The sequence below is a fragment of the Neltuma alba genome, unplaced genomic scaffold (genome assembly GCF_004799145.2).
Source record: "Neltuma alba isolate B1F8T4 unplaced genomic scaffold, ASM479914v2 tig00003710_pilon, whole genome shotgun sequence".
NCBI classification, from domain to species: Eukaryota; Viridiplantae; Streptophyta; class Magnoliopsida; order Fabales; family Fabaceae; genus Neltuma; species Neltuma alba.
The window spans coordinates 23,002-34,953 of record NW_021633399.1 but is presented as its reverse complement, the minus strand read 5'-3'; the positions used below and the strand labels follow the sequence as shown (position 1 = coordinate 34,953).

Here is an 11,952-nt window from a genome sequence, read left to right as displayed (position 1 = left end):
GAGAATTTACAACCAAAACAAAATAATTCATAAGAAGAATAAAGTTATTTACAATTCGGTAGAGTCAATATCAATGAGTTAGGATTCGTAAGTGGAATACGTGAACTTATAACTAAGATAAGAGAATTTATGAGAAGAATACAACCGTTTACAGTTGGAATAACTTGCACCAAGTTAGAGAGAATTATAATTTACAAGTGAAATACAAGAATTTACAACCAAAACAATGTGATTTACAAGAGGAATATTGCCATTTTCAGCCTGAGTAAGGGCAATAATGTAATTTTAACCACAAAATTTAACTTCTTTTCAATTGTTGAGGTGGAATGAAAATTCAGATTATTTAGATTGTAAATGGAAATTGAGTATCTATAGAAGGGGCTAACTGAAATTTACTCAAGAAACTATTTCCGTGATTTATCATTTATCTTTTTTCGCACTTAAATTTTCATAACCGAAGAAGACAATATCGACCCAATTCAATTATTCATACTGTTTTAATTTTTCAATCTTTCAGTTTTGGCTTCATTTTTCGAAGTTCGGAACCGTGGCAATGTGTTTTAGCCAAAGCACAAAACACGATACACGAGTGAGCTAGTACAGAGTCCTTCATTTTCAAGTCGGAGGAGAATCACACGTGCGTCGATGGATAATAAGTTGTTGTATTATTGCAGTTGGCCAAAAAAAAAAAAAAAGAGGGTTGCATTATTGATTATTGCAGCGAAGCAATTTTTTTTTTTTTAATGATAGTAATTTTTTAATTTTAGCTCGCGTCTGAATGATTCCAGAATCAATTTGGTGATAAAAAAATCAGTTCTGGTATAAAAATGGGCAGGGGCTCCCGTGGTGGGAACACATTCACAGTACGTCTCTCTCCCGGTCCCTTGGAACGAAGGGATCACACGACTCGCAGGAAGCAGAAGCAAGGCGGAAATTGAAGGAGGGAGACAGAAGAGAGCCCACAAGAGCCCACGTACAGCGATGGTATAAACTAGATACAAACGATTTGATTAGGCTGGGCATAGGCATTATTCCTCCTCCTCCATTGCCTTTGCCTTCGCCTTCCTTCTCGGATCTGTGGCTGCCATCCGCCGTCCTTTATCCTTCATCATCGTCCGTCAGCCGTCGTCAGACAGACTTACGACGGCATTTGTCAGTCTTACCTTTTTTTTCCCTTAATTCTGTTCTGGAACTTGATCTTCCCCTGTTCCGGGACCACCGTGGTGATCTCATCTTCCAACTGAGTTCCGCTGTTTCAACTTCTGAATTCAGTTTCCTGCATTTGTTGGAAGTCATTTGAGTCGTCAATTTAGCCTTGAGAGACGCACGGAAACTTTGCTGGGCAGTCTTACATATCTAAAAAATAAAATACGACTCCCGAGATTTCTATTCACGAATAGTTTCAAATACAAATGATTTAGAAAACCTACACACACTTTTTTCCATGAATAGATAACTCACTAGCTTTTTGGAACTAAGTTAGGTAGCTTGTACCTTTACAGCCGGAACGAGTATTTGTCTTTTTTCTTCAAAATTCGACCATGCCGATTCGCTGCGAGAAATTGAGAGATATAAGTTCTCTAGTCTTTGAAGTTTGAATTAATTCGAGTTCAATTGTCTTATGTTTTGTTCTTGCTGAGTCTGGATTGCGAAGACATAAACAAAGGCTCAACCTCATCTCTTTGTCATAAATACTTAGCTGTTTAATTTTACCTTACTGTCTAAACTGGCTGGCTACTTTCTTTATTTTAATCTGATATGTATTAAGTTTGCTTTTGTTAACCCACTCATGAAAAAAATGTTTGCAAACTGGTCATGCCGTAATAAAGTGGGACATTGCTGAATATTATCAAATTATATTACGACCTGTTGTGGCAGATTTATTGTCTAACTATTGATAAGCATGCTTACAAAATCATCACATATATTATATCTGCATCTATTGATGGAATTCCCATTGTTTTTCTCCTTTCATAAAATAAAATAAAATTTTCAAGTCTTCAATTTCTGACACTACTTCAGTACAAATTTGCATGAGACAAGCTCCTCTGCACGACTAACTAATCCAATAAACTTTCTTGTTCTTTCTACTTGAATGGATATTACGTTTAAGCCTAGATAGTTTCGATGACCTAACTGTGTCTTCTTATTGAATTATTTTGTCAGGAATTCTGAACGCTGCAATCTGGACTGATTGGTGCGGTGCCGGCATTTAACCAAAGCAAGAAAGAATGCTAGGAGTTTCCAGAATACTGGAGCATGAGAAATGTGAAAGCTACTTGGTTTTCAGCGGCGAAACTGCCCTTGCAGACTCCTTCCGGACATTTTTATATTTTCTTGGTCTTGCTTATTGTTTCATTGGATTATCAGCTATAACTGCTCGATTCTTCCGCTCTATGGAAAATATTGTTAAGCACAAAAGGGAGGTGGTAGAAATAGATCCCGTTACTCATGCTGAAGTTATTAGACATGACAAAGTATGGAATTACACAATTGCAGATATTAGCTTACTGGCTTTCGGAACTAGCTTTCCTCAGATATCATTGGCCACCATTGATGCTATACAAAACATAGGAAACCTGTATGCTGGAGGTTTGTGTTGCAAAATATCCTTTCCCATGATATCGTATTAAAATCAAGTTTGATTTTATCTCTTAAGTTCCATAGTCAGATATAGATTTCATGTTTAGGCAAAATGGTAGCTTCACTTCTGCACTAGTTGTGGTTCTTGTGGCTTTTCCATTTTGGGTAATAAGTTCTCAATGCTATTTGTCATATATTTACTTTGGCATTACTCCTAATACCATATTTGAATAATTAATCGGGTGAGGCCATATATTTAACTACTCCGTCCTTTTTTAATCTCCTCACTCAGGCTTGCATTTGGTGAATAGTTTTTACTTGCATGTCAGCGATTGGGTTCTCATTGTCACACTTTTTCGCAACTTGTTATAACGACCTCTTTACAGAGTCTGAAGAGGCATCTGAATCTGGTTGTTCATGTTTCATAAGTACCATCACAGTAGCTTCAGGAAAAATATTTTATTTGTGTAGTCATAGAACGGTCACAACAGATGTGGACTGTCAAAAAATTAGTTTTTTACTTTATTTTAAAAAAATAAGTCTTAAATGTCAAATGTAAAGAAGAAAAGATTCATAATAAAATAAAGTAAAATAGAAATGAAAAAATCCGGATAATCTCAATTTAACAGTCTAAAATGGAAAGAAAAAAAAAAGAGCATGGTGCTACTATTTTTACAGCAGCCAAAAAGCTGAATTCTATAAAATAGTTTCAATAGTCTGAAATTACACTTTCTGAGCTTGCCATTTAAAGACAAAGAATACATGCATAAAATCAGCTATGTTTTGCGTGTGAAGTGATATTTTGTAGCATGTATTGGACAACACGGTGTTCTATGTATCAGGTGCAATGGATGGTAGGAAAGTGGAACATAAAATTGATGTCACTTAATATCTCATTATTATCTGTAACTTTGCTGAATATTCAGGTCTGGGTCCTGGAACTCTTGTTGGTTCTGCTGCTTTCGACCTTTTCCCAATCCACGCTGTTTGTGTAGTTGTTCCAAAAGCTGGAGAGCTAAAAAAGATTGCTGATTTAGGAGTATGGCTCGTGGAATTATTTTGGTCCTTCTGGGCTTACATTTGGTTATACATAATTTTGGAGGTAACAGTTTCAAAATCTAAGCAATGAACTGCTTGCTTTCTTCTTCTCTTTCTTGACGGATTTACTTCCTGATCTGTAAATACTCAATTTGATCCTTCATTCTTCCGAAGAGGTCTAATCCTGGTAGAATCTGTCATTGATGTGAAAATTTGGAAAGAGAGTGCGAGAAAACTTCAAAGACTATTTCTTGCTCTCTTGGCTGATAGGTGTGCTCCCCCCCCCCCCTTTTCCCGTCTAACGTGTATAAGTCCTTGTGCATCTCCTCAGGTTTGTGCTTTTATAGTACTAGGCACTACCATGCACCTTTGTCAGCGAGTAGTGCCATCTTATTTTCCTGTTTGCTTCTTTAACTATGAAAGAACAATTTTTCCTTGTGGATATTCATCAAATAGTCCAACATAGGTATGGACTCCAAATGTGGTGACTTTGTGGGAGGCCTTGTTGACAGTAGCGCAGTATGGATTGCTGTTGATTCATGCTTATGCTCAAGACAAACGTTGGCCTTATATTTCTTTACCTCTGTATGCACCTTTCCCTGTTTCCTTTTTATTAAAATTCACTCTACTGGTTGAGGTTTTGCAGTCCTTTAGTCTGATGGTTCCTTTGATATTTGAAGTGCAAGAAGTGAGAGGCCAGAGGATTGGGTGCCGGAAGAGACAGATTCTCCCAAACAAGAAACTCATGACTATGAGGAGTTCGCCGAGATCATTTATGACAGTGAAGAAAATAAGGATGTTGTCGACATTTTTTCCGTTCATTCAAAAAATGAGACTGGTAATTACCAGACGGGGCTTAATGTGATGAAGTGTTAGTTGTTAATCACAATAGTTTTTTTTTCTCCTGCGGATATATATGCTCAGCATTAGAAACATTCTAAATTATTTGAACCATCTTGTGTTACATTTATCTCATTTGCAGATCCTTTGTATCAAAGAGTGCCTTCAACAGAGAATGATGCTGAAACCATTGACGATGCTACGGAAACGGTGTTGGGTGATACTTATTTTCGTAGACTTTGGAAACAGCAGTTTGTGGATGCAATTATGGTAATTCGTTTTATGTTACAAACAGCATAGCTTCTGTAAATTAAATGGGTCATTTCATGGATTCATGGATGTTATTAACTAGATATTTGCGATGTCTGAGAAGGATAATAACTTGAAAGTTTTTTGAATTAACCTTGATAAAATGTATAGAAAGAGATTGATTATTGGCAAAATGTTTTGAAAACTCAGTGAATAGTTTGCAGAAAGATTAAAAGAATAAAAAGAATTACATAAAGCTCTATGGGTACATTGCTTATGACCTAAGAATGGTGCAGTTTCTTATAGATTTTATATGTTAATGATTGCTCTGTGACTCATTCAGAAAAGTATTGCACAACCGTGAAGATCTTCGGTCGAGATTGTAATTTACTTAGAAACAATAGTATTTGCTGTTTATTAGTATATTTTGTCATTTTATGTTGAATGAGTTATGAGAGGACGAAGTTTATACCTTTGATTTCCGGTGACCATTCTGCTTCTTCAACAGTTGGAAAGCAAAAATTCAAAAAAGCTGGACAACATCTATCTCCGCGCAGCTAGAATTTTCTGGCAATTGCTCCTATTACCATGGAGACTTCTGTTTGCTATTGTTCCTCCATGTCATATAGCTCATGGTTGGATTTCATTCATCTGCTCTCTACTTTTCATCAGTGGGATAGCTTACATCGTGACTAAGCTTACAAATATGATTAGTTGTGTTACAGGTTTCTTTCTCACTCATCCCTGCTTTCTAGTCCATTCTACTAGAGTAAATTTTTTATTCAAAGTCGTCTATATGGTTGTCAATTCTTCGTTCATTTGTTTTTGATGAGACCATCTATTTCTCCATCTATTTGTTGTGTCCCTCTCTCAGTTTTCCCGTTTTGCAGGAATAAATCCTTATGTCATAGCATTTACAGCATTAGCGAGCGGAACCTCCTGGCCTGATTTAGTAGCAAGCAAGATAGCTGCTGAACGCCAGACAACTGCGGACTCTGCCATCGCAAACATCACTTGCAGGTCTTCCTAATATGCATCTCACTCTGGGACATGTTCACATAATTGCATAATTTCGTTGAAGACGGTTCTCAGTCATATTCCTATAACGCGTCTAATTTTTACGGTGAAAAAAAAAAAAAATCATTACTTCGGATTTTTTATTCAACCTGTGTTTTTTTTTTCTTTTTCTTTTTGCCAACTTCTGATTCAACCTGTTGGTGTTACCGTATTGGCGTGATTACGTGTTTCTAACTTAAGAAAATCTTTAGACCAAAATCTTGATATTTTATTAGTTTCCCAAGTTAATCATGGCTGCTTTTACGAAGAAGAAATCAAAATTTGTGGGAAGCTCCTAACTTGATGTTATATTTGTTGCTTGGCAGTAATTCAGTGAACATATACGTGGGCATTGGGGTTCCATGGCTGATTGACACCGCATATAACTTTTTAGCGTATAGACAGCCTCTGCGGATCCAGAATGCCTCAGGCCTAAGCTTTTCATTGCTTGTTTTCTTCATTACCTCTTTTGGGTGCATCACGGTTTTGGTTATTAGGCGTCTAGTTTTTGGTGCAGAGCTTGGAGGGCCAAGGCGCTGGGCGTGGATTACCTGCATATACTTCATGTTGCTCTGGATCATTTTTGTTCTGCTATCTTCTCTCCGGGTTTCTGGGGTCATATAGAATTATATTTCAGTTTCTCTCCTTTTGCCTCATATAGGTTTATGATTTTGATTTGTGCATCCATGCTAAAACCTTCAGTCATATCCCTCCTCTTACTTCTCCACCTTTCGTTTATGTATTATGTAACCCGTGATTAGAAATGGAACGTTAATTAAATAGATTGAAATGATTCATCTTTTTGTTTTTCTCGATATTCAATTTGGATTTTTTTTTTCTGTTTTTATTGTTATCAGCACTCTTTTTAAATACTAAAAATATAAAAAATGAGTACTGACAAGATTAAAATTAATCAACTGTCGTTCTCTTCTCCCTCTGCGCGTGTTTGTTTTCTTCTCTTTTTTGCCCCTTCATTTCTAAAATTCATGATTCCTGATGATAATTAACCTTTTGCTTTTTCCGCCATCAGATAATTAACCTGTTTCTAATGTTTTTAATTATCGAAATAATACTCATCCTTTTCCAATTCATCAATCTCAAAATTGTAAAATCTTTCTCCACTGTTAAAAAATGTTAACAAACATTTAAAATCAATCTAATAATTGAAAAATGGAAGATAAACCTGTCTCCCTCTATAATAAGACATCCAATGTAGTGAGTTGGGTTTGGGCCAGCATCATGGTGCTCATAACATTAGTATGGTAAGATTTGCGTTACCAAGATATAATTTTCATGATTCAGATTTAAAATTTTAATTGAGTTGTAAATAAAATCATATTTATGAAATTGTATTTATTTTAAATTTTTTATTTATTAAAATACTAAATTATTAAAAATATAAAAATAAAGTGTATTAAATTTGGATTATTCGAGACGATGCAAATCGCAAAAAAGTATTTGTAGGGTCGAAGAATAATCGCACAAGTTTAGCATCACAAAATAAAAAACGTCATTTATCCATGATCACGCTGAAAATGTCGTTAAAATAAGATGGTAGATCTGATCTGATACCAAATACGTATGAAACGGACAAACAATTTTGCTCCGTTATTGTCATGTCTGGTTTCTCAGTATCTTCTATTAAAACATTAGCTAGATTCTTACTCAATAATGTCTGAGAAAAGCATGCATTTGGTGGTAATCATTAAAGACTCTGATGTCACTAGGTTTCGTTTTGCATTCGACGTGGAACATTGAATTTCTTGTCCTATCAGTGGATCCTGGACAAACTCAGAGAAATGGAAAAATAGGCGCAAGGCAGAATAAACATTTTAAAATATTATTTTGGGAAATAAAAATTCTGGCATATTAATTCTCAAAAGCCCCTGGTTATAAAATCGATCAGGCTTCACCTTAAGTATTTTCTAGATGAGTTTAGTATTTTAAAATACTTTGTGCTGTAATTTTGTTTTTAAAATATTTTTGAATGAAAATTTTGCTCTTAAATTTTTTAGGAGCAATTGACCGTCAACTTCTGAAAAATCCGTTAACCCAAGAACAAAATTGCATAAACAAATTACTTTTCAATGTTGTGTGACAATACTTTAGGTTGTTAGGTGCATTTTTACTTAATGATAAGATTAAAATTACTCCCACAAAATTCTTTCCGAATAAAATTACATCACAAAAAATTTTAAGATAGCAATTATTCATGTTTTGCGTGACTGTGCGAGAGGTGAAAAATTTGTTTGGCTGTCGATTCATTCCAGAAACAGAAGCAAGTTTTTTGAATGCGAATTTATGGGACTAGTGTGTCATGAATCTAACTGAACATATTGGCACGAGGGATGAAACTTGGGCGGAGAAAATCGCAGTGCTCTGCTGGCTCTTATGGAGACGCAGGAGCAGGAATGAAAGGGTGTTTGGAAATGTTGATCTGAAAATTGACACCTCACGAGTCCACCAGTTCTGCGATCGACGCAGCAAGCAGGTTAAGCTAAATGGAGCGAACAATCAGCAGACTCAAGCGCAAACCACTTCAATTCGGTCAAAGTATTTGTAGACGGTGCCTAGTCGGAACGATCAGATAAGGCGGCATGCGGAGGAGTTGTCCGAGACCGCCACGACAATTTGATTGAAGGCCGCAATGATACATACACATCGCAGTAGAAATGAAGTGCTGCAAAACCAGGAATATTCTGCACCATGACTGGCGAAAAGAGCCCTCACCGAGTCTAGGATCTCACTTATTTCATCCACTGTATTTAGTTCGTTGGTTCCGGCGCGACCTGTTAAGATTTCTTGCTGTCTGTTTTATTTCTCTATTGTCAAAAAAAGTTGTAATCCAATCTAAACCCTACTCCAATTTATGCCAAACCTCTCGTATCTTGAGAATTAGATGCGGTTCCCGAGCCCAACACTTAATTTGTGCGATTAAAACGAGTGTTTTCGGAGTGCTTCAATGGACCTGAGTTTTGCGCCTCAATTCTTTCCGATATTTCTTGTCTTGACTTTATCCTTCGACTACATTTACCAGAAGCATGTAACAAATGGGGAAGTGAAAAAGCTTGGTTCCAGATGGAATACATTTCACATTGCAACAAGAAAACGGAAGTCTTCCAGAGAACATACTGATAAAACTCTTCTAGTGAAGGAAGATAGGCGAAAATTGAAGCTAAGATATGCTATGGACAGAATGACCAAGTCCAATATCAAGCTTGGATACTCAGGCAACTTATTCGCCAACAGTTATAATAGGAGGGTTGGCAGCGGCACAGCCAAATCTCTGTTTCATACAACCGCCATCACAAGTCCCACAGCTACATCTACGCAACAAGAGATCCACAGCTTAAGCAAGTGCCCCCGTACATGCAGTTGCGGGAGCGCCTTCACGCTGCTGCTTTGCTGAGCTATATTTCTTGGTAATAAACCTGGACACAACCCACACAGACACATTTCACAAAATCATTCTGACGAATCAGCCATTCATTCTCAGGAAGAGTTTCCACAAACAATCACAGGAGAACAGCTTGCGAAGCAGTTTCATCAGAATATGTTTGTTTTCAATGAACTGAACAGAAATTTGGGAGAACCATAGTACGGAGCAAGCGTAAAAAATGCTTGTTGCCAGTAGATTACTGAGTAAACTAATACAACAATCAGAAGCATTTCATTTTCATGACTTCAAAAAAGGCGGACCAAAAAGCTATGATCAGATCATGATCCACAGGGCCCCAACATTTCTAGGAAAAAAGACGTGATAACCTCAATTGCAATTCGTTATCATGTAACAAAGTGTCACACTACATCCAAGTTCTAGAGATTGAGAGAGAGTAACGATTCAAATTACCTAAAGAAGTCCCTCCATAACAACTCGAACATCAACCAGTTTGTTCCGTTATTGGATATACTGCCGCCACCGTTGTTTTGGCTTGATGAAGCAGAAATCGTTCTGTCAGTCATGCAATTCAATTGTGAGCTTAATAGAATAAAGCCTATTAGCAAGTGAAGTGATAATGTAGATATCATTAGGAAGGAGTATTATCTGAGCGCGCACCTGCTGGCAGTCTTCTTTAGTTCATCAAACATTGTGCGTGGGGAGAGGCATCCCATCGCCAACCATGGAGAAATTTTGCAGGAGAAGTTGGCACCGTATATGCTTCCTTGTTTGCCATCTGCAAGCCCCTTCTGTGGTTGAGCTTCACACTCAGCTGCAAATTTTCTGAGCTTCTGCAATGCTTCAGTCTCCCCTCCTGCCATAGAAGTATTAGCAGCTGACTTCCCATTCTACATGATGAAAACGGCAATATAGTTATTTTCAGGAAAGGCAGAATCAAGTTCTTCTTCAGAACTAATATAGGGTCATATAGGGTCCAATGACTTCATTATAAACAATCCATGCTCATTCTCCATGACAGACAAGAATGCCAAGCAAAGATGAGGGCAGCATAAAAGTCAAGATTTAAAAGCCATCTGGATGTTAGAGAACACAGAATGGCAAAGATGATGGGATAACTGTCTGGTACAGCCCGAAATTCTGACCTAGAGGTTGAAACTCATATAGCATACCAGAATACGCAGCTAAGCAATCAAGACAAGATTTTGGCTGTCATTGCTTAGTGCCTATATCCAATGTGTCATACTTGTCAAGGGCAGAATCATTTAGATACATATTACAGCACCACAGTACTAGAAATCTCTTGCGAGCGGAATAACAATAACTCAACTTCCACTCTAAGATTGAAAAAAAAGAAGAAAAAAAAAGGGGGGACACTCGCTTCCATTCATATCTCAGCCAACATCCCGGTAAGTGGAAACAACCATTGAGACACCAAAATGCTTAGTTGGTCCAATTTAAGAGCAATACAAGAACAGGCATGCAATACATAATAATGTCTACAGGTAGACAAAACAACAGAGTAAGTCATAAGAGTGATAACGAAACAAAACCTGTGCCATTGCCGAGGATGGATTCAGGCCAAGGTCCACTAAGGAGGGAATATCCCCAGGTTCCACGTCTCCTCGAGATGGCAGTCCTTTCAGCTGATCCAGTGCCTCAATTGTCTTCCTTATCTCCAACTTTTGTAGTTTCTCCCTGAATCCTCCATAATTCGTAGGCATATCTTCCAATTTGAAAGGTAAGTCATCGACATGGAATAAAGTACTACCCCAGAAGTATTTAACCTCCACATTTTCTTCCTTCATAGCCGCTTCAATTCTCTCCTCAGCCTTCACCTCATCGTGGGAAACCTCTCTGTGTGCATACACAGCGTCAGCACCGATCGCCTTAGCTATCTCAACCAATACAGTCTCAGGCTTCCCAACTCTGACCACAAGATCAGACCCTCTTGCCTGAAGGTTCTTGCGAAGATTCGAGACCGATTCGATTAAGAATGTGGCACGGTATGGCCCGGTCTTATCGAACCCAGATGACGATTTGCCATAGTCTCTGGGATCAAAACAATAAACCGGCAAGACCGACAAGGATTCGTTGTTGGCGGAGTTAAGGCATTCATTATCGTGGACCCGTAAATCATTGCGGAACCATACAATAGAAGCTCGACGAATTGCGGCCCCATTGGAAGGGTCCAAGGGGCGGTGAGGACCCAAAGTGAGAGGATTCTGGAGGGGATTAGCGGAGATGGTGGGCTTGAAGGAGATTTTAGAAGGCGGAGGAGAAGAAGTAGTGGAAAGAGAAAGGTGTGTGAGCGAGGAAGCCTGCGTAGGGACCTTAACCTTGTTGGGGTGCGCCGAGAATAACGCAGAAGTTTTGGGTTGAGCGAAAAAGTGAGAGGGGAGACTAGTAGACAGAGAGAGGGAGAGTGAGGCAGTAGCAAATGGAGGTACGGTGGTTTCTTTGGAAGGCACTACGGCATGTGGGTTTTGTTCTTCCTCGACTTTGAGGTCTTGGTTCTCCGCCACGGGAGATTGGAATCCATTTTCTCTCAAGGATTTTGGAAGACGATCGTGGCGTCAAAGATAAGCCTCGCTTAGCGGTCTCTCTTGCACTCCCTCTATTTGTTAACTATGCAATTTCTGGGGTTTTAAAGAGGGTCTGGGCGTATCTATTGAGGATGACGTCCATTTACCTAACCTCTGATTATCTATCATGTACTGACTTCCAACTTTCACAGCCTTCGGTCCGTACAAAATCCAACGGAAATTGATATATGGCCATATGGGTAC

The 11,952-nt window shown here is 38.1% G+C and overlaps 2 protein-coding genes across 4 annotated transcripts; one reads left to right on the top strand and one right to left on the bottom strand.

Annotated features, from left to right (window-relative positions):
- Nucleotides 1-842: 842 nt before the first annotated feature.
- Nucleotides 843-6,588, top strand: LOC114742332 (magnesium/proton exchanger). 3 transcript variants are annotated; one of them, XM_028930607.1, is made up of 9 exons: nucleotides 843-984; nucleotides 2,167-2,592; nucleotides 3,510-3,685; nucleotides 4,088-4,206; nucleotides 4,302-4,492; nucleotides 4,604-4,731; nucleotides 5,219-5,435; nucleotides 5,601-5,730; nucleotides 6,093-6,588. In XM_028930607.1, the coding sequence occupies exons 2-9, from the start codon at nucleotides 2,232-2,234 to the stop codon at nucleotides 6,388-6,390; spliced, it is 1,620 nt and encodes a 539-aa protein (XP_028786440.1). In that variant the 5' UTR covers nucleotides 843-984; nucleotides 2,167-2,231; the 3' UTR covers nucleotides 6,391-6,588. The 3 variants fall into 3 exon arrangements, with proteins under 3 accessions (XP_028786440.1, XP_028786442.1, XP_028786441.1); XM_028930609.1 differs by lacking the exon at nucleotides 843-984 and adding an exon at nucleotides 1,088-1,152; XM_028930608.1 differs by lacking the exon at nucleotides 843-984 and having other exon boundaries at nucleotides 1,263-2,592.
- A 2,151-nt stretch (nucleotides 6,589-8,739) lies between these two features.
- On the bottom strand, nucleotides 8,740-11,739 carry LOC114742327 (blue-light photoreceptor PHR2-like; the record flags this gene model as incomplete). The annotated part of the gene is made up of 5 exons (XM_028930602.1): nucleotides 8,740-9,114; nucleotides 9,154-9,197; nucleotides 9,617-9,718; nucleotides 9,824-10,053; nucleotides 10,717-11,739. Coding segments are annotated over 5 exons (1,512 nt in total), but the record flags the coding sequence as incomplete, so codon positions are not given.
- Nucleotides 11,740-11,952: the final 213 nt, after the last annotated feature.